This window comes from Barbus barbus, assembly GCF_936440315.1.
Source record: "Barbus barbus genome assembly, chromosome: 8".
NCBI classification, from domain to species: domain Eukaryota; kingdom Metazoa; phylum Chordata; class Actinopteri; order Cypriniformes; family Cyprinidae; genus Barbus; species Barbus barbus.
The window spans coordinates 11641726-11665170 of NC_136736.1; the positions used below are offsets into that span (position 1 = coordinate 11641726).

Genomic DNA, 23445 nt, shown 5'->3' on the forward strand with positions numbered 1-23445 from the left:
ACATGCCTACATTTATTGGAAATGCCAAATACTCTTAATAATAATGCTTTTGACAACATCTCTGGCTATTATCGATACATGATCATCGTCTTTCAACGCACCCCATCGCATTATCACTGGGCCCCCAACACGTTATTCATAAGACAACGCTTCCCTGCCAAACACAGAATTTTCAGGGTTTCTGTGTTTTCACTGTTACAAGCTAGGGGGCGCTATTACGCATCTCCTGAATGAGTATAAAAAGTGCCGATCAAGAACACACACCAGGAAGACGCAGAAACAAGCCATCTCATATGTAAGTACAGGTCCTTTTCAAAAAATTAGCATATTGTGATAAAGTTCATTATTTTCTGTAATGTACTGATAAACATTAGACTTTCATATATTTTAGATTCATTACAACACGAAGTAGTTCAAGCCTTTTATTGTTTTAATATTGATGATTTTGGCATACAGCTCATGAAAACCCAAAATTCCTATCTCAAAAAATTAGCATATCATGAAAAGGTTCTCTAAACGAGCTATTAACCTAATCATCTGAATCAACTAATTAACTCTAAACACCTGCAAAAGATTCCTGAGGCTTTTAAAAACTCCCAGCCTGGTTCATTACTCAAAACCGCAATCATGGGTAAGACTGCCGACCTGACTGCTGTCCAGAAGGCCATCATTGACACCCTCAAGCAAGAGGGTAAGACACAGAAAGAAATTTCTGAACGAATAGGCTGTTCCCAGAGTGCTGTATCAAGGCACCTCAGTGGGAAGTCTGTGGGAAGGAAAAAGTGTGGCAGAAAACGCAGCACAACGAGAAGAGGTGACCGGACCCTGAGGAAGATTGTGGAGAAGGACCGATTCCAGACCTTGGGGGACCTGCGGAAGCAGTGGACTGAGTCTGGAGTAGAAACATCCAGAGCCACCGTGTACAGGCGTGTGCAGGAAATGGGCTACAGGTGCCGCATTCCCCAGGTCAAGCCACTTTTGAACAGAGAAGCAGCACTGGACTGTTGCTCAGTGGTCCAAAGTACTTTTTTCGGATGAAAGCAAATTTTGCATGTCATTCGGAAATCAAGGTGCCAGAGTCTGGAGGAAGACTGGGGAGAGGAAAATGCCAAAATGCCTGAAGTCCAGTGTCAAGTACCCACAGTCAGTGATGGTCTGGGGTGCCATGTCAGCTGCTGGTGTTGGTCCACTGTGTTTTATCAAGGGCAGGGTCAATGCAGCTAGCTATCAGGAGATTTTGGAGCACTTCATGCTTCCATCTGCTGAAAAGCTTTATGGAGATGATTTCATTTTTCAGCACGACCTGGCACCTGCTCACAGTGCCAAAACCACTGGTAAATGGTTTACTGACCATGGTATTACTGTGCTCAATTGGCCTGCCAACTCTCCTGACCAGAACCCCATAGAGAATCTGTGGGATATTGTGAAGAGAAAGTTGAGAGACGCAAGACCCAACACTCTGGATGAGCTTAAGGCCGCCATCGAAGCATCCTGGGCCTCCATAACACCTCAGCAGTGCCACAGGCTGATTGCCTCCATGCCACGCCGCATTGAAGCAGTCATTTCTGCAAAAGGATTCCCGACCAAGTATTGAGTGCATAACTGAACATAATTATTTGAAGGTTGACTTTTTTTGTATTAAAAACACTTTTCTTTTATTGGTCGGATGAAATATGCTAATTTTTTGAGATAGGAATTTTGGGTTTTCATGAGCTGTATGCCAAAATCATCAATATTAAAACAATAAAAGGCTTGAACTACTTCAGTTGTGTTGTAATGAATCTAAAATATATGAAAGTCTAATGTTTATCAGTACATTACAGAAAATAATGAACTTTATCACAATATGCTAATTTTTTGAAAAGGACCTGTATATGCATATGAAAAATAATGCGATCATCAACATTAACTGCATACAAATGAAAACTGCCTAATGCAGAGTGAAATGTCAGTCCAGAAAGTGGTAAAGGCCTGTGTAAGCTTTGGGATTAGGCCAACTGGTGGAAGCCATCTACTGCATCTTTGCTTTGATAATATTACTGAATATGACCTAGATGTAGTATTTGTTTTAAACCTATCTACAATCAAGTGTTGAAAAAAACAACAACAAAAAACAATGCTTGAAGCTAGAATTAAATGGATTTTTTTTGTCTGGTCTTTATTTTGGTGTATTGCATGTTCAAACATTCATACAAAATATTCTGGGGACCATGAAATATGGTAAAACAATATGGTCCAGTATAATGGTTATGTTTAGGGGTGTAAGTATGGGTATATTTTTTTGGTCAGCTTTTCAACTTTAAACATTAATTTCGCTAAATATTGGCAAAAAGGGAGTTTTTCTGCCTGCCTATCTAAATGTTCTTGGCACACGCTAGTCGCATGTAGTCAGTAATGCTGACAGCCCGGCAGAGTGGAACAGATATACAGAGGTGTGTTTGATCCCTGACAGGTGGGCATGGGTTGAGCCAGTGACTGCAGAAAATATGACTTGCCCTCAGGCCTTGGAGGAGGAGTGGGATGCTGGATGAACTACAGTGGGCCGTACTGGGCACAGCATACATAAGAACCAGCAACCCGAGGGGAGGGAGAGGTCTGGAGTCCACAGAAAGTCACAGAGGTCTGTGGATAAAGCCCTGCAGCATCCCACTAATGTTAACATTCTAATCCACATGTGTGCAGCAGCAGTCATGAAAGGCTGGTTGTAAGAGTGTGTTTTAGTGTTGGTGTACATAAGTGAGTGAGAGAGTCTTCACTCAGACTTCTGCAGTGGAGACACAGCGCGCCTGCACATATAAACACAAACACATACTCCGCCACATTCAGGAAAGCTGATTTTCTCAAGACCTCATATCCACCCCAAAAATTAATCCACAGCTTAATGCCTGGTATGGCTAGTCTGGGGCGCAACGTGCTGTGATGTGATAGGGGACTAAAAAAGCATGCAGACACACACACACAGATATTCACTCTCCCAACACACAAGAGTGTTTCTACTGCAGTGATTCCCATCTAGGGGTGAAATAATTTCGATTTTGTTTGGTTAAAACAATAAAACAAGTTATGAATTTATTATAAAATTATAAAATAAAATAATCTTGTGATTTTTTTTCGGCAATAAATCACCATACAATTTTAAGGAAAGAGATCAAAATAGTACACATGAGTCAATTTATGTGGATGACACATATTTGCTTATATAAAGACCCCAGAGAGAAATAGATTTCTTTCTCCACTCAACTCACTTGGCAGTTCCTAAGAAAACAAACCATTTTTTACTAATTTCACTGCGTCAAATGTCTCAAATCAAACTAAATCTGGTTATAAAATAACAGATTCAGTATTTCTCAAATTGCTTCAATTTACTCAAATCGTCTCAGTTTGAGAGGAAGATACTTGATGTGTGAGTTTTTCACCCACTGTTTATTATTTATTAATTTATGTTAAATTATGTTAATTTAATTTTGAGAGAATTATTTCAATAATGGCCATATCCAGTATAATCAGCATTTGAAGAAACTCATATCTGGTTAATTGTAGATGACTTGATGCCTTCCGATGGGGTTGTGAGGGTACATCAGACAAAAAAAAAAAAAAAAGTTGGGAAAAGCTCTACTGCTTGTGAAGCTGAAGGTTAGAGAGCAGAACTAATATTAAACTCTGAATCATGGATTGACTTGAGCTGTGGTAGAAGATCTGGTAAAAAAATGTGTACAAGTACACAATGAAACACAATGGAACAGTATGGAAATGAAAGACTTTGGATTAAGGCTCCTGACTAATAATTGAGGGTATCATAAATACAGGTCATTGGTCAGAGTGACGTTTCATATATCCTCATTTCATGCACCACAATACAGGTTTAATGAGGTCAATCACAATGTCTCAGTGCAGTAGATATAAAGGAGATTTTGAAACAGACTGGCAGATCAAAAGCTAAAGCAAATTGGAGAGGGAACAACAAAGAATACAAAAAAGGAAGTCAGAAAGAAAAGAAAAGAAAATAAAAAAGTCAAAATTTCTGGATTTTCATTAAATAAAAATAATAAAAAAAAATGGGCAGCAGATTTTTTTTTTTTTTTTTGATTTGCCAAAAAAAGAAAACAAGAAATCTCTGAAAACAAGAAAAACTGTCCACTTATGTGCTTTAGGATCATTTATTGGGTCAATTTGCTCAATAATCTGTGATTTGGAAGAATACATGGTATGTTTGTGTTTCTGTAACTCAAATTGTAGAGAATGGCACTAAAAAGAGTAGAAAAAGTGTTTATTAGTGTATACATTTGTATAATATTCTCTCCATGTCTTTACTTAAATTTTGAAAATTGATCAACAAATTAGGATAAATGTTTAAATATGATATAATATTATAATATTACAAAAGATTTCTAATTCAAATAAATGATTTTTCTTTGTATTCATCGACTTTGTATTCATCAAAGAATCCTAAAGAAAAATCTTAAGGATCATGTGACACTAAAGACTGGAATCATAGCTGCAGCTTTGACATCACAGTAAAAAGATAACATTTTAAAATATTAAAACAGAAAACAGTTGTTTTAAATTGTAATATTTCTCAATATCATTGTTCTGTTTTTTCTGTAATTTTGATCAAATAAATAAAGAATGTGCTTGTCCATTCCACTGCACTACTTTTATATTATTTATTTATGTGAACACACTAGAAAGAACTGTTTGAGACTTTATTACATTGGCATGTAACAGTCTAAGACTGATTTCACTCACTCATATGGGTCGCTGGGGTCTGGTCCTTGTAGCTCAGATGGGATGGGAATGCGTTTATAGTACATCTCCCAGTCAAAGGCTCCCCTCATGGCGTCTCCCGCCTGTGCCTCGTATCCAAAGTGGTTATGGTCAATCACGTCAATCATGGGACACACAATGGTTTTGGGGTTCTGGGCAATCTGGTCTGCAGGCAGAAGGCAAGAAGAGAAAAGGAGAAGTTGTTAGGTAAAGCTAGAAATCTACCATTTCCGTCTCATCACAAACACTGTGTGGAGAAGAGGAGGAAAGAAAAGAAAGGGGAGCCAGTGCGTCTCAGGAGTCTCCCTTCCCTCCTGGATCACTTGCTCTCCTTCGCTCTGCTTGGCTGAGTATGGCGACCTTGTGAAATTTAAAGCCGCCACAGCCGCCCGGCGATTAGAAACAATTACAGTGCTTCAAAGTAGGTTTGCTCCATGGAGGGCTGAACAGAAAGGACCCAAGGCCCTTAACTCTAACTCTGTCAGTCAGCAGCCGCTAAGCCATCCCAGATCTGTCACCCACACTCTCACTCAACACCACTGCACTACTGGACCATGGAGATCACAGAGAGAAAGCAAAAGAGAGGGAACCAACCTGGAACATGGGCTTAAACACACAACACCACACACCTTAAAACAAATACATCATAAAGATTAAAATCAAGAGCACAATCTCCACAGTCTGTCTGAAACTGAGGCTGCAATGACCATTTAGTAATACTCACAATGATAATTCCTCATCATTTTATTTTAGAACATTAACCCCCGGTTTCACAGACAAGGCTTAAGACTAGTCGCAGTCTAAAATGTAAGTCTGAGCTGTTTCAACTAAAATAAACTTGCTCTGGCTGATCTTAAAACATATCAGTGCCTTTGTTTTGACTCAAGATGCACACCAGTAATGTTTTTTTCTAAGGCATGTTAGTAAACATTACTTAAATGTCCTAATTTAACTATGGCCTAAACCTGGTTTAGTCTAAGCCCTGTCTGTGAAACTGGGCCTAACTCTCTTAAAACACACTTTGCTATACTTTTATCTACTTGGTTTTAATCCAAGCCAATTTACGTTGTATTTAAATTATGGCAGCGGCTATGTGCACTAAGTGTAAATAGCGATAGACGCTATTTACTCCAAGTGCAAATAGCATATTTTTTTAGTGACAGATGCTATTTACACTAAGTGCAAATAGCGATGGATTCTATTTACACTGTTAAAATAGCAAGATTTTCTGCTATTTATACTACTTATTGCAAATAGTGGCAATTATCTGCACCTCAGTATTGTAGTACATTATAAAACTGTAAATTAGTGTAAATTATCATTTTAATTCAAATTTATTAAATGGATGCCACCTTATTTGGACAATAAAGCCCTCCCTACACCTACCCTAACCCTACCCGATACTTTATTTTCAACTTTTTGATTATTTCCTTAATTTTTATTGAAAATAAATGCCTTTCTGATGCGATATGAGATTTGAAAAGGGAGAAAAAAATGTTTGGCAAAAGGTGGGCTCGAACTCGGATCGATCGCATCAAAAAGCATGCACCTTACCATCTACGCCACTGAAACTGACGTTGAATTAACTTCTTTTTTTATTGTTGACTAACCCAATCACACGTTAGTGGGCGGAGTTAGTGTAAATAGCTTTTGCCAACAAGATGGGCTATTTGCACTTAGTGTAAATAGACACTCCGTTAAATTATTTTATCAGTCTATGCATTATTTGGGAATCAAAACTACAGTATGACTTTGGCATTGCTAGTGCCATAATCAACTGTTTGAGCTATAGGATTGATATTCATTTTTATTCAGCATGGATGCATTAAACTGATCAAAAATGACAGTAAGGACCTTTATAATGCTACAGAAGATTTCTCTTCCAAATAAAATGTTTTCTATTCATCAAAGAATCCTTAAATAGCACAACTGTTTTCAACAATGATTACAAGAAATGTTTCTTGAGCACCAATTCAGCATATTAGAATGATTTCTAAAAAAAATCAACAGAGATTTTTTGCCCCTGAAAATAATGAAAATTCCTACCACAGCATAACTTCCACCACATCTCAAATTATGTGTTAATTAACATTCTTTGATGGAAATGACATTGATGGAAAGTGCATTTTGAACTCTTTTGTACTAATAGCAATTTCACAGTGTCTTAAATACCTAAAATAATATATTCACACATTTTGAATAATATGTGTAACTCCGGCATCCAAATTTGCCCATTGGCCTCTGACCATCATGGCCTCCTAATCATCCCCATACACTGATTGGCTTCATCACTCTGTCTCCTCTCCAGCAATAAGCTGGTGTGTGGTGGGCGTTCTGGCACAATATGGCTGCCGTCGCATCATCCAGGTGGATGCTGCACACTGGTGGTGGATGAGGAGATACCCCCCTTACCATGTAAAGCGCTTTGAGTGCCTAGAAAAGCGCTATATAAATGCAACAAATTATTATTATTATTATTTGACAAAATCATGCAGCTTGAATGGAAAATGTTTTACACTAAACATAAAAAAGTTTTATTTTCTATGTTTTCGCACATCACGTCTTGTTTCATCTCAAGATCTTCACTGACACTTCACAGTCATATTTCTTGTAAAAACTGATATTAGATATTTTTCACGCAATAAATACTGAAATGTAACAATTCATTTTTAAATTTTGTAAAATTATGAATTGTCACAGTTCAAGATTTAAAGTCTACGTGTGGCAGAAGGGCTAAAGTATGGCTGGGCGATATGGCCAAAAAAAATCATGATAAATTGTTTTCATGTCAGTCGATATCGATGATAATCACAATAAATTTCAAATCTTTATTTCTTTTAAGTTTAAAGGCAGATTTTTGCTCCCAAGAGAAATTTGTAGAAACCAGACCATCAATTGTAGATTTAAACTACTCTTTATGGTCAGAATATGACAAACACTTCCTATTGTTGAGTTCTTTACACTTTTCCAGTGATTTTTCCTTAAAAAACTAAAAATCTTAACAGAAAAATTCATTTCTTAGTTCTAATGAGTGATATAGTTTCAAATCATGAAACATGTTGTGTTGCCTGACTTTAATTCGATATGAATATCCCATATTTCTGCCACAATACCATGGTGCAGTTAGTGTTACTACAGTAAATCCATGGTAAATAACGGTGATTTGTAAATTGAAAAGTCTTGTTTGAAAAGATTGTTTGTCCTGCTTGTCAGCGCTGTTTCATTTGGCTTTAAATCACAGAGACATTTGTGTTCTTCGCTGAATTCAAGTGCTTCACACTGGACTTCAAAGCGCTGTTTAGTGCTCATGTGACCAAGACTCATCAGCCGTTCCATTTTTGGTGCATAAACTTTGTTTAAAATATTTTTCAAACTCTTGTTAACGTTTTATAGAGGAAAAATAAATCGCAATAATTCTTGTTAATGTTGTATTGCCCATCTGTACCAAACCAATATACAAAAGACATTTGGAAAGCAGTAAAAAAAAATAAAGAAATGTTGAAGGTATGGAAAAACTTTTCCAAGACTCTTTTAAAGTGATCTCCATATAACGTAAAATTAAAAAGTTGGAAAACGATGGATGTAGGTTGTATGTTTTATTTTTTATATATATACTAGTCAACATCCATTAGTTAATTTTGTCAGCTATTTTCAATTTTAGTCTTAGTCCCATGTTAAATGTCCTTGTTAGTTTTTATCATATTTAGTCAACCTTATTCTATGTAGTTTTAGTCGACTAAAAGTCTCAACATTTTAGTTTAGTTTTATAAATGGCTGTATAATGGTTGAACTGATAAAAAATTATTTTTGCTCAAAATTATAAATCACAGTGATTGTTGTCATTTGAGAAATTTACTTTTGCATTTCAGGTATTGCACTTTCTCCAGTAAGCACAAATCATGTGGACTCATACATGGTTTATTTTACCTCATCTAGTGTACTGATTTATTATAGGCTTTTTTATTATATAAATTAATACCGAAGACTCTGTCAATCTCTCTGTCTACATTATGAAAACTGGTCAAACAAATGAAGAATATATTATAACAGTGAAATTCCTAGTAATTCCACTAATTCCAAATTTCAAAACCTATTTCTCTATTAAAACAACAGCGGCTGAGTAAGTGCATTTATTCAGCAACCACAATCGCAAACAATAGGCTACAGTCGAGATGACTGGCTGAATGACACTTTCATTATTTCACTAAATCACAGCTTGTTTGTCGGTGTTTTCAGGTCATCGTTGGTGGTGCTTTCGCAATGAGGAGCGAGCACGTGCGCATGGTTGCCAGATTGCTTAAAATGAGCAAAACACCGGGCAGAAAATGTATTCTTGTAACAGCGAAGCTCTGATTCTGGGATTTGAATTCTTGATATCTGGCAACCACACACATAAAAGCTCACATAGTAGAGGAGTGTAGAGCAGTCTGCAATAACGGTTTGTCTCCTTTTTTTAACGAAAAGAAAAATACGTTTTTGGTAAAGTTTGGATTTTTTTGAATGCATTTTAGTCTCATCTTTTTTCATCAACTACATGTTGATATAGTCATAGTTATCGTTTATTGACCTTTTTGTCGTCTCATCTTAGTCATGGGAAAAAAGCTAGTCAGCAAACATTTTATCATAGTTTTCGTTAACGAAATTAAAACTAATCTCCACAAGCATCCAGCATCCATCCATATGATGTGATGGCAGCCAAGACACTGTCCTCTCCACTGATAACTGGAGTGTGGTCAGACTAATTTAGTCAGTTCTCAGGAGGTCTCCCATCCAGATACTAGCCAGGCTCAACTGTGCTTAGTATTAGATAACCAGTCAAGAGCTGCAGAGCTATAATCTGTTGGCTTTCTCACGCAGTAGTTTTCTCTGCTTTTTCTATTCTTGCATTGTGAGCAGCACAATCAATTTTGGTAGTATCCCAGTAGCTTAACTACAACTAAGCACAAATTACATGAATAGACATGTACTGCAGTGCAATGCTACAAATAGCTGTTATGAGTACATGACGAATTTACTGTCAGCTTTGTGTCATTAGTTAGGATAGAGGACGTTTTCTGTCGAGAGCTGTTGGCTTTGCATTTGTTTGTGTGTGTGTGTGTGTCAGTTCAAGAACAGGCTTTCCTAAAAAGCTACCGCACAAACAACCACCTGCGTTCTCCTGCCAACACTCACATATCATGGCTTTGTTTTCTCTCTGGCACCGAGTATACACTTTCCTACCATAAGAACCCGCTCTGCTGTGGCGCCTACTGGGGCTGACTCCTTTGTTTGATTCTTTATCCTGTTGCAGATGTATTTAAGTAGTCTAATCTGAAAACCAAGGACTCCATCTGACGTCTGCCCATTGAGGAAGACAAAAGAAGAAGAATTTAGAGGAAGACTAAGGAGATTTCTGAATTAGATTGGATTGATTTTTGGAAGAGTAGCAAAAACAGCATGAAACCAGACAGACCAGACTGCACATTGTAACATTTCAGTGCATTTCTAAAACAATTAGAAGACAAAGGACACAAAGATCACACTTTAGGAGGACATAATACCAGCACAAAGAAATTTGAGTTGTTCTGGAGATGCTGGATGTTCCTATAGAGGACAGAAGATCTATTTTACTGGAATAATTTACCCTAAGGAGGTCAGCTAACTTTGTGTTTCTCAGACATACTTTATGATTATGAATCACACATGTCTGTGTTTTCACACAGCCTCAGTTAAAATTACAGAGCAAATGACTGTTTTTCAGTGGTCCTCTGATAACATTTAATACTGTCTGGATAGGAATGTCTGTGATGGCTCATTTTCACATGAATGCTTCTCCTCATTAATTTTGACTGCCGTTGAATCAACTAAAGCAAAATTTCACATTGTCTTGTCTGGTTCACCTTAATTACAACTTTCTAGGTAACAATTGGTGGCACAAGTGCTGTTGGCATGCTATCTGACATAAAACAATAATTAAATTAATAAGGAGATCAGGGAAAACTGCCAGTGTCAGCATCAGATATGATCCTCATTTTAATTTCTTCCCTCAACCGATTAATTAATGTATTTATTTTGAAAGATGTCTGTTATGCTCAACAAGGCTGCATTTATTTGAATAAAAACACAGTAAAAACATTTTGAATTATTATTACAATTTAAAATAACTGATTTCTATTTGAATATATTTTAAATGTAATTTATTCCTTGATGCAAAGCTGAATTTTCAGCAGACATTACTCCAGTCTTCAGTGTCACATGGTCCTTCAGAAATAAATCTAATATGCTGCTCAAGAAACATGTCTTAATATAATCAAGTTTGGAAACATTTGAGCTGCTTAATATTGTGGAAACCATTATACATTAGGTACATTTTTTACGGGATCCTTTGATGAACATTATTTTCAAAAGAACAACATTTATTTGAAATAGAAATCAAATAAAAATGTATTTACTGTCTCTTTTGATACATTTTAATGCATTCTTGCTGAAAAAATCTTACTGACCCAAAACCCCAAACTTTTGAACAGTATATACTGTACATATATATATATATATATATATATATATATAGTTTTTTTGTATAGTTTAAAGTATAGTTTATATTTGTTGTGATGCATGTATCCAGAGCACATCACCTTTTGTAACAGCCACATCCAGACAACAACAATTTCAACCTTACTAAAGACTGCAGACATCACAGTATCATCATGAAAATCCCTGACATTCTGTGTTGATAACTTTAACTCAAATGCTATTTAGAAAACCAATCTAGTCTGAATAGTACTGTGAATTTACTCTCCCTCAAAATAATCACTATTCAAGACAATTACACGAGTAAGAACGATAGTAATACAGCATCCAAAAAGGGCTGAATCTACTACCAATACCTATTATGAATGAATGAATGAATGATGCATTTATATAGCACTTTATTATGTATTGCTGTACACACAAAGCACTTTACAATCATGTGGGGGGTATCCACCTGGATGATGCGACGGCAGCCATAGTACAACAGCGACAGTGCGCTCACCACACACCAGCTACAGGTGGAGAGGAGAGAGAGTCATAGAGCCAATCAAGTGGATGGGGATTATTAGGAGGCCATGATTGACAAGGGCCAGTGGTAGCAATTTGGCCAGGACACCGGGGTTACATCTCTACTCTTTACGAGAAATGCCATGGGATTTTTAATGACCACAGAGAATCAGGACCTCGGTTTAATGTCTCATCCGAAAGATAGTGCTTTTGACAGTATAGCGTCCCCGTCACTATACTGGGGCATTAGGACCCACACAGACCACAGGGTGAACAACCCCTTCTGGCCTCACTAACACCTCTTCCAACAGCAACCTAGTTTTCCCAGGAGGTCTCCCATCCAGGTACTGACCAGGCTCAACCCTGCTTAGCTTCAGTGGGCAACCAGTCTGCAGGGTGATATTATACTGTGGCTGTGGCTTATTATAAACTTCTAGACAATCAATCAATCAATCAATCAATCAATCAACAAACAAACAAAGAAGTGTGTGTGTGTGTGTGTGGGGGGGGGTGGTCACAAAGAACATGGTCTATGGAATATTTTAACTATTTACCAGTTAGTGATACAAAAAAAAACCTTCCGTAAAACATTCTGAGCCATAAAAACATCTCTAAAATGAATCACGTTAACATTGCAAACTTTGAATTTAAAGCAAAAAAAGTAAAAATTTAAGATGTGACAACCCATGAAACACTGTGTTGCTGAGGCGAGGAAAACAAACCGAGTCTTTAATATATCCACAGAAAAAACACAACCACTTTAAATGACGTTAGACAGGACAAAGAAACAGGGGAAACTGAACGCTTATAAAGACATGGAACAAAGGAGCAAACAAGATAATTAATACAAGACAGGTGAATAGAATGAACTATGATTGACCAATGACAGGAAAAACCAAATAAGGGCAAACAGGAACTAAACGGAAACCAACGTGACACACTGCAAATGCCATTAAATAAATAGTTTTTATTAATAAATAAATAGGTAAGTAAATAAATAGTCAGCAAGGGTTTTTTCCCCCTTTCTTTTTTTCAAATGTATATCAAATTATTTCATTATATACAAATATTTTATTAACCCAGAGTCTTTTATTGATTACATCATTCACAATGTTTCATGGGAGTGTGTTTTTGCTGTTGTTTTTTTATTATTATTTTTTATTGGGGATCTTGATCTCATGGTAACAGTGACTTCTGTTATTGGCAGAATCAAGAAGGACTTCTCATTAGGATTATGGGTAAAGTAGATTTTCCACCAGAAGATCTTTTACTAAATGTATTTTTAATGACACTGAACTAACACAGCCTTATGGCTTCTACAAGAGTATTGGGAAACACTCTCAGATCTCCCAAAGGTTTATATTTCATTGTAAGAAAAAAAAATCTCTATAAGAAGACATTAATTAAATTTTTACTTACAGAACTCAGCTACTGTACACGATAATTGCTGGAGGGTTCTTGATAAAACAAAGTACCATTTGTGCTTGTGTAAAAGTTTGTTTCCTTTGGTCATTCCATTTTAAAGGGATGGAACCTTGGTGTATCTGGCCAAACATCATTTATAAATAGTCTGGTTACATCCTATCTAACAAACAATGGTCTGATGAGAAGATTACATCTTTACATTACAGATCAGAGCTCTATTTCAAACACTTGTGCATCAGCTCCTCTCTAATCATACATGCTAGGCCGCATCCCAGCATGCCTCTCAAAGGCCATACATAGCTTACTGTAACCAATTAGAACTCGCCGTGCTGTGCCCACGTCTCTGGGATGACCACCTGATGTTCAGCCCAGCAAAAAAACCCCCAAAAAACCCAGACAGATCAAGCCTACTAACTAAAAACCGAACTCCCATCAGATCAATAAGCATCGATATGTTCAAAACATTTGCTGAAGTAGGCATTTTAAAATATCTTGTAACAGGGTCATGCTCATCAAAAGCCATCTGGATTTGCAATGCTCATGTGGCGCAGCAGGAAACACTATAGATTCTATCCTCAATGAGTCTGAAAACAAGAACGGTTTTTCTGTGATAAAAGGAACAAGCCACAGACAAGAAACAAGGAGATGGAGGATTTTTGTTTTTCTTAATCAACCGACTGCAGGGGGAAAGACTTTGGACAGGAAAAAGCAACTGAATTTTGAAATGGCTAGATTCAAAAGAGAAAGATAAGCACAAAGAACATTCTGTGGGATTTTCAGTGGCTTGTGTTTTCTCACAGTGATAGGCATAAAAAAACAGAGAAATCTGTGGCTACGTGCTGTTTTTTATCTGGACTCACCGAGCAGTGGCGGCAGCCAGTTGATGTTGGCTTCACAGTGAGAATCCAGGAAAGTAAGGACTTCTCCTCTAGCCACTGATGCTCCCAGCAGCCGCGTGCGGATGAGACCCTCACGCTTCTTGGTGCGCACGATACGGACCTTAGGAAATCTGGACATGTACTCCTCCAGATGCGCCCTCAGGTGCTCTGAAAAAGTGGCAGAGAAAAAAAAGACAGAAATTACTAAAAAGAATGCACCAGGAAAAAAGGAAAATAAGTCTAGGCTTGTGTTCTGTTAAAGGAAAAAGGAGGGAGATTGATTGTGTGTTGCGGTGCAGTGGTGCGGTAATTTAATCTCGGAATTGTTTCTCCATTCTCGTGGCCCCATTCAAGGGCATTAATGTTTAACACCCCATAAGATTCCACCGTTGTTAACACTTAAATGAATTGTTGAATGTCTTCGTTTCTAGAATATTAATCAGAACAAACAGACCCAATGTTAATTCTTTTGCTAAACTTGATTCAATTGCAGTGATTCTACATGATGAAAATTCGTTTTTTTAAGCAAAACTTACCATGAATGCTCAACTCAGTCTGCGCAATGCAAGTACAAAAACCTAGTTGATTGAATAAGTACCAATAAATAAAGATGTGAATAATTCACTTTTTTTCAGGCTAGTTACATCGAACATTAGCATTACACAAAATGTCTCCCGTTTTTTTTTTTTTATCAAAAACATAAAATAATATTTAATTTATTCTTCTGCTCCAGTCAGATGCAAAGCATCCTGGGATCTAGAACTACACTGCCCTGTTTCAGTCAATGCAACAAAAATTATTCATGTAGTCACACAAATGATTAAGTAAATTTCCATTTTACAAAACTGAAATTAAGACAAAATGCTCAAGAATTGCTGCATTAACTCATTAAATTTATATATATTTTATGCCCAACACATTTGGAAATCAGCTTTCAATGCAATGTTTTTCAGCCAATATGAGTGCACAAACATCTTTAATTATGTGAACATGAGGTAAACACAAACGAAAAGCGAAACAGATGGAAAAAGTAGATTTTCTCAGTGTTAATCAGGGAGTGGGTAATGTATTTGACCCCTTTCAGTGACAGCACAAAGAAACAGCAAAGGCAGTCATTTCAAAAGGGAAAAATGGAGGGAAGTCTTATCTTTCCACACATTACTGTTTGTTCATTTTCAGAAGCAGCAGGAGTTTGCTGCAGCTTGTCGACCGTTTGCATATTATTCAAATACAAAGCATTAATACCTACACAAACTCAATCACCGCTTCCCAGCTGCTGTGTCTGTGCAAGAGTGTGCGTGTGTCCATGTGACTTTGTGTGATTAGATGCTTTGGAGGAACCAAATACATGGGCTTTGGATTACCACCAATAACATAAATCCATTAGGTACAGCAGCCAGGTTTGAACTGGAAGGACCGGTGAATTTCTTCATTACATATGAAAGCCGTGAAGCAGGCATCATTAAAGTTATGCACATGAAAAGAGTCACGCTTTGACTCAAAAGGTTTGTGCGCTATGTTCAACTTCAAGAAGTAATCGTTCATACATTTAAAAACCTCTGAAGTTTTCACTTTAAAGATGCTATAATGGTTCTTCCTGCTTCATGAATACTGAAAGAGATGTCTTCAAATCAAAACACTAGATTTTTTTTCAAAGCACACAAACAATGTTTGACAAAATGCATCTATAAACAGCTGATATACATCCACAACAGCATGAGCATGAGCACTTGAAAACTAGAGTACTCAGAAATTAGAGTAATGACCTGTAATTACTTTCTTTTTTTCATCCAATTATATACAAACATGTCAAAAATAGTTTTCTATTTAATAGTTTCAGTTACTCAAAATACATGCATCATTTCTAAACCAATGAACATTTCATTGTTATGTTCATGTCTTTATTTCAAATATTCTATAGTGTTGCATCCTTCCCCTCATGGGCATTTCATAATTTTGAACTATCCAGTGTCAGTTAAATCTTTCGCACTTTCTCTCTCTCTCTCTCTCTCTTTTAATTATGCACATTTGAATGTAAGGAATGTTTTACTTTAAGACACCTTTCATCATGAACAATTACAAATCACCTACAAATGATTATATAAATCTTAATAGTAATAATTCAGATTGATGTGGTTTTTAATTGGTAAAAAAAGATCAGAATATCTACAGTATTTGCCTTATAATTATGCAACTTCTGCAAGCTTGAAATGCAGAAACAATGTAAGCCATAATTTCCACTGAAACCTAAATGCCACTTGAATAAAAACATAATAATGCTGTCCTCCACTTTCTGATACAACCGGACGTGTAAAACTGGACATTTAAATATGCCCTTCGCTGATTGGCTTGCGCCATGCGAATTTCTCGCTCAAGTTGAAATTTTTCAACTTGCATGGAAGATGCAATTAAGGCAAATATTGTGTGCTTCCTGCAGTCGCGACGCCCAATTTGCGTCATTCATGTCACTCGGCGTGAATTTGCGTCTATTTGTGTCTTTGCATTGACTTTGTATGTAATCTACTCACACAAATAATTAAATTCACATTTGGTATGCACAAACGATAACTATAGAGCGCTTTGAAAATATTGCAACAACATTGTCATTTGATATACATTGTTTGGGCGGGGCAGTTTATCTAAACCATTGGCAAAAAAATGCGGGAGTGTTCAGGAAACCTGTACGAAAACAATCATTAAATATATTTAAATTCTGAAAATATTAATCAATACATTTAATTTCGAAAATAAGTTGCACAGTGATCTGTTGTTTTTCCCTTTTGTTTTTAAGGGAGAATTTATTTAGCAAGAAACCCATGTGACATGATATTTACACGTATGATGTCTGCATACCTCCGGTAAACTCCAGAGAAGACCCATTGTGTCAGAAATGCAGCACTGACATATTTATTTTTAATGTGGCACTGAAAAGACTGGCAACTTAATAATAGTAGCACTTCAGACCCTCAGAGAGTTTCTGGTTTGTGTACAGAGAGCTCACTGCAGGCCCCCAATGCAATTATAAACAACCCAAACAGAGCAGGACATCTGTGATGAAAAATAAAAGCGTATATTAGCCGATGGGGAGACAGTATGTGGGGCGTTCATCTGGTGGACGTCTAACAGCAATGTGTGTGTGCGTGCTTGTTTCTCTTGTTCAGTTCTTTCAGGACAGAGGCCAAACTCACTTCAGGGAACCTCCAGCTGCATCCTCACTGTCTACTAAACTCCGACAAAGTCACTTGCCAGCGCAAAAGTTGCATTCAAGCATTTCAATTCAACTCCCAGGGTGTCTGGCCTTCAAACAAATGGCCCCAATAAAAGTGACAGCCTCAATATGAGTTGCCACTGCACTCTGATCCCACTGAGCTGAGGTGGGGAGGAGACTCGCAAAACTTTTCCAGGCTGCCTTTGTTAGTGTAAGTGGCTCACAGAAGCGAAAGTGTCGGGTGGGTTTTCTCTCTCTCTTTTTCCATGTCCTACGAGCGCTTGATTAAACGAGGTCATAAATCATTGGTGCTGATGCGTGGCAGGCCAAGCGGTGGGGAAGGAAGTGACAAATAAACAGTTATGAGGAAAAGGCAAAGTTTCGTATCCCGCTGGCATAAGGCTGACAAGCCATGATGAAGGGCAGGGCGCATTCTCTGCTTTGATGGTTTGCAGACAGACCTCTCTGGGCCACTACCTTCCCAACCTGGGTGGAAAATTTCATTTTTCTCTTTCCCTGGTGGTCTGTCATTAAGACAGATGGTCGAGAACCACTTGCCCTGCTCAAGGTTTTGATAGAAGCACGTCTTCCCGCACTGTACCCTTCAAATCACATTCAAATCAACACTGGTGAGATGTGAGACTTTCTGAACAGTGCTTCATTAGAGCTTGTTTCTTTGAAACGAGAGCTACGGAGGAGCTAAAATTACCATTGTCTCTGCAATTCAAACTTAACGAGCGAGAGATTCACACCAATGAGTCACTTGCTTTAATTGTTGCTGTGTTACTGGATGAACTCACTTAGAACCGTATTGTTTTACTGGAGCGGCTGCTATTAGGCAGACAAAAGAATATCCCCTATTATTAGCTGAGAGGCATAAAATATAATAATAGGAGCTCTGACCATATGGTGCCCTTTGGTATCCTTTTTTGCAAACTATCAAAAGACATTGATCTTTAAAGTGAGTTTATAAGGTTATTTGGGGTGAGGGGGTGGCATAATAAAACAATAAAAAAAGTTGTTGACACAGAGAATATCTAATAGTGTCAGGACACACAATTGAGCCACACATACAGTCCATACAAACAAAGAACAATGTAAAAATGTTGCTTTTCTAAGACCTCACAAGAGATCAAATTCTGAAGTTAATTAGGAACATAAATATGTAAGCTTGTACAACACAAACAGGTGGATGCAAAAGACATTGTGTGTGTCTGTGGATGTTTGTGGGTTATGTGCAATTACAGACACTGTGGAAATGCTGCTGAGAAACTAATATAAGATTTATTGGAATTAATCACGTATTTATTCTACACTGCAGCAGATTTATTTTGCTTCAGAATGCACTACATAAAAAATTCATTCCAATTCAATATCACTGTTTCACTGCATTTTTGTCAAATAAATGCAGATTTTGTGAACATGAGACGCTTTTCAAAAATATGAAAAAATGTTACCGATCCCAAACTTAAAGGCATAGTTCACCCAAAAAAGTAAACCCTGTCTTTATTTATTCACCCTCAAGTTGTTTCAACCCTGTTTAAGTTTAAAAATTGATGGTCCCTATTGACTTCCATAGTATTTTTTCCCATACCATGGAAGTCAATAGGGACCATCAACTGTTTGGTTACCCACACTCTTCAAAGTATCTTCCTTTGAGTTCAACAGAAAAAAAGAAACTCATACAGGTTTGGAATAACTTGAGAGTGAGTAAATGATGAGACATTTAAAATTTTTGGGTGAACTAGCCCTTTAATAAAACATTAGCATATGTAATTTCCTTCACTTCAAGGCTAATTCACACTGCACAGACAAACGCCAACAAACACCAACAAACTAGTCTGTCGGAGTTTGTTGGATCAGTGTGTTACCCCTGTTGGCGTTTGTTGGCGTTGGTTGCTTAATCGGCGTTTGTTGGGTCGAGGAATGTCTGAGCAGTGTGAAAGGGTTTTCCAACAAACTACAACAAACTTTCCATGACGATGCGCATATTTCATTAAAGCGTGCATCATCCACGGCCTCTTTCAAGTTATTTGCAGAAGAATGACACGCAAAGACATTAATAACAGTAAAATTTTGATTGTGGTTACAGGATCATCAGTTTCGTCCCCAATCAGACTTACACCATCTACACCAGACGCAAGCTGCGTGGTGCGACACGACTAAATACAATAGAGGTTCTATTTAATCAGTGACGCTGTCTACACTGGATGCGGCGCGATGCGACAACTGTCACGTCCGGTGTAGACACGGTGTTACTTGACTCTCTGTGACTCGAAGTTTGTTGGCGTTTGTTAGCCCGGGTGAACATGACAGTTATTTTTAATAAAATTCTAAATCCAACAGCCAACTTGTTTGTTGGTGTTTGTCTGTGCAGTGTGAATTGGCCTCAAGATGTAATTCATTTACATTATACTTATCCAAGGCCTGCAAATCAATCAGTTATTCTAAGATAAACAAGTGCCCTATTTTCGACATGATACATCACTGGCATGTTGCATCACTCACCAAGTATTTCTTCCTCACTAGCTGTGATTTAGCTAGTGCAGGCTTGCTGTAATGGACTCATTATAGTGAATGAATTAGCTGTTTTGTCTCGGCACGTGTGTCGTTGGGCTCCAATAATGCTGCTGACGTTGTAGTCAGGATTAGTCTGTGGCCCCCAGAGAACAGGCACAGAGAATAAAACATCCGCTAAGCACAGGCACCTTGAGCGCTTCGTTGCCACTGCCTTTATTTATAATATACTGTGTGTTTTTGAAGCCTGCCGTTGGCCAGTGTGTGAATAAAAGAAAGGCACCCGCCCCCCTTATTGCCCTGCTTGTTGGCTCCAATTTACTCAACCGCCGTTTTCCTCAGGGGGAGATATGCACTCCCTTGAACCGTTCATAAATCCGTCTCTGCAGCGAGATCAATGTACAGACTCAATCCCAATTTATTACATTGCAGCTGTAAAGAGGAGCAGAAAATGAGGCCTGCGCAGGAAACCCAAAGGGATCCTGAACGTAGAACAAGGGAAATGTCTAACAATGCTTGACAATGTGGCAAATTATTTTGTTGTAGCAGTAAGCCTGTCTCAAATGCCGGGAGACGCATGCTTCGTTCAGAGTGTGGTCATCAAAGCAACAAAAAAGACCGTGAAGCTTTAATAATTCAACAAGCTAACAGACAAACAACAAAAAACTACTTCAAGACAACTTTTAAGTGTTGTTCCTCTCTGCAAGACTTGGCATAAACCTCTTTAGATTGACAGATTCAAGATACTGCTAGCTAATTAAAATGTCAAACCTTGATTAAAATCGAAATTGGTATTGAACACAAAGATTCACAACATAATTCGTTCCAGGATTGTTTTTCAGCGACTTGAGGACCATCACAATGGTTTTTAGTTTTACATTTAGAAAACTATGCACCAGATTTTGACACAGTTTATTCACTGTTTTTGCCTTTTCACCAAAAAATCCTTAAAATCTAATCAATATTTGATCATGTTTTATCAGCTAATTTGTCAATTTTACTAAAATGGCATTCAATTTCAATCAATTAGAATAACGTTTAAGTTTAAAAATTAAATCAAACATCATTTTATATATTAAACATAACGACATTTAACAAAAATGTGTGAATGATCTGATCTCCTGTGTTCATTCAGTTTCATTTCATGGAGCTCAGGCAGAGCAATTCCTGAGATTATTTACAATAACTGGATTATCATAATCTTTCTAGATTTCACTTCTTCAAATAACATTGTGTGTTTTAAATATCGTTTAGTCTCAGTTTTCTTGTCGTAGTTTCATCAGCAGTATATTTTAATAGAACTGTTTGATAACCATCACGATGTATATTTTTTTCTCATCTTCATTATCGCTGAAAAAAATCTAAAGACTTAATTAACAAGCGTTTATGTCACCAATTTCATTAATAAGATTAAAGGGTTAGTTCATCCACAAATGAAAAATCACAGTCCTGGTAATACAAACCTTTTTTCTTCAGTGGAAGACAACAGGAGATGTTTTGAATGACGAGGAATGTAATTTTACGCTGGTAACGTTACCAAATAATAGGCAAAATACTGCAGCACACATTTCCTAACAATAAACATACATTTTCAATTTTCTATTGAACTTTCAACACATTCAATTCTAGAGTATGAAAGGACGAGGTCTTTGAGGGTATAATTACAACCAAACCTCTACTTGGTAGCAAGAATATTATCTGTTTCCAAAGGAAAGGTCTTTCATGCAACATTAAACATCTCAAATGGAGGAGGAGGGAAATAAAAATACGTTTTTATTATTTTTCTATATTCCTCTCCCTGCTGAACACGAGTCAGAGACTCCGGGAAACAGAAGACCTTGGAGGTGAAAGGTTTATGTTGGGTTTTAAGGTTAAAGAGAGACATTCACAACAGTCTGCTCTCTAGAGGATTCAACACAAGATTACAGGACTCTGGGTTGAGTAGGCGGCATATTCTGTTAAGGTACAAGTCTACTTTTTTAGAATAGGCTGTTTTCCACTCTTATCATTTTCAATGAATTTCAAAGTCAAACTTCTCAAACTTTAACTCTGAGATTTATTAACCCATTCAAATGTCAAAAAACTAAAACGACAAGTGAACTGACCACAGATTCTCAGCAGAATTGGAGGACTTGTGTGGGCGATTGCAGTTAAAGACAAGGTATATGTAATGACGTGTGAGGACAGCAATTGATATTCCTCTGTCAAAGTTTGCTGCGTAGGGTGTATGATAATTTATTCGGCTTGTGTTTCAGACAACAGTTGCTATAGCCTAAGAACAAAGACATGGCCTGGATTCTATTGATCTGCCAACTTTGTTTGCCTGTGGACGAGAGCAGCAGGAATAATTGTCAAGGCAAAGAGAGGTGGGACTTCTCCATTGTGATGACCAGCATCCTCTCTACCACAGCTGTCCAATCAAAGGCCAGATGGGTAATTGGCCAGGCTATTGTTGGTGAGGCTAGACAGTGGCGGTGAACCGAGAGGTGAAGCCCCTCCATTAGCCTCCCTCCAGTCCTCTCATAGAGCCCACATCACAGCGTCCGTTTGTTTATCGCTGAGGGGGAAATGTGGCCTTGCTCTGTATGCGGCAGGAAAGCATGCGCCTGCAATGGTCCCTCATTAATGGAGAGGCCGCCTCCACACGAGGCAGGTTTTGTTTGAAAGATTCACCGGTTGCTCAATGCGGCTCTATTAAAAGAGACAAGGTCATTCATCTCGGTGTGGAGCGGAAAGCACGTCAAGCAACAATGAAGCACTACACATGCTGATTACTAGCCAAACAACCCGCTCCCCATCGTCGGCGGTGGATACATGGAGAGCGAGACACGTAAACTAGAATTAATGCCACTCTGCCTATTAGTATTGTGCATGTTTGAAAGAAAACCAGACAATGACATTCATTCTTCAGTTTTTTGTAACATCAAGGACAAGCAGTAGCTACTCTTTCATCAACACAAACTTAGTATCTAGATGGAACATTTCCAAAAAAACATTTGTCATATTCCTGTGATGACCCTCAATGAAACCTGTAATGCAACTATAAAGTTTGTATTGAAGTTTTTCTAAAACCTAGCTTAAAACACATTTGAAAATGTCTTTAGGTTTCAAAAGACTGTTTGGACCATTTTTAAGATCAGTTTAAATTTAGTGGCTCTACAAAGGCCAACAAGTTTCTTAAACAAATCAAAACAGCTTTTTTTTTTTTTTTTTTTTTTTTTTTTTTTTTAATATTGAATTATTCAGATGTAGTTTTTGGGGAGTCAGAACACATGGCATTTCACAACCTAAAGGAACCTTGACCTGTCATAGAAACTTTAAATTATACAATACTTTAAGAGACTTAAAATCTACACATTAGCTCTCTGATGCATCGTGGTCACTCCAGTGGACAGATATTTGGAAGCCATTTTGAACCATTTAAGATCTTGCATCATATCCCAACCACCAACTGGCGGACCCCCAAAGTGTTGTCTATGATTCCATTTAATTGTTGTCTTTTTATCGATCTTTTTGTTTTGAGATATTGCATAATACATTAAAAATGGCGGCGGGAAAAGGCGATGCAGCATGTTCCTCAGGAGTGTTAAATACTTTTATTCTCAGAAAACCAGACAGGTACAACATCTTTTTTTT

At 37.4% G+C, this 23445-nt stretch overlaps 1 protein-coding gene across 1 annotated transcript in view; it reads right to left on the reverse strand.

Moving 5' to 3' along the window:
* The window catches only part of galntl6 (polypeptide N-acetylgalactosaminyltransferase like 6), a 253291-nt gene that overhangs the window by 21933 nt on the left and 207913 nt on the right, over positions 1 to 23445 (reverse strand). Inside the window, exons 6-7 of the mRNA XM_079423273.1 lie at positions 14067 to 14252; positions 4747 to 4930 (exon numbers count right to left, since the gene is read on the reverse strand). Coding sequence (XP_079279399.1) covers positions 4747 to 4930; positions 14067 to 14252 — 370 coding nt within the window. The remainder of the gene's footprint in view (positions 1 to 4746; positions 4931 to 14066; positions 14253 to 23445) is intronic.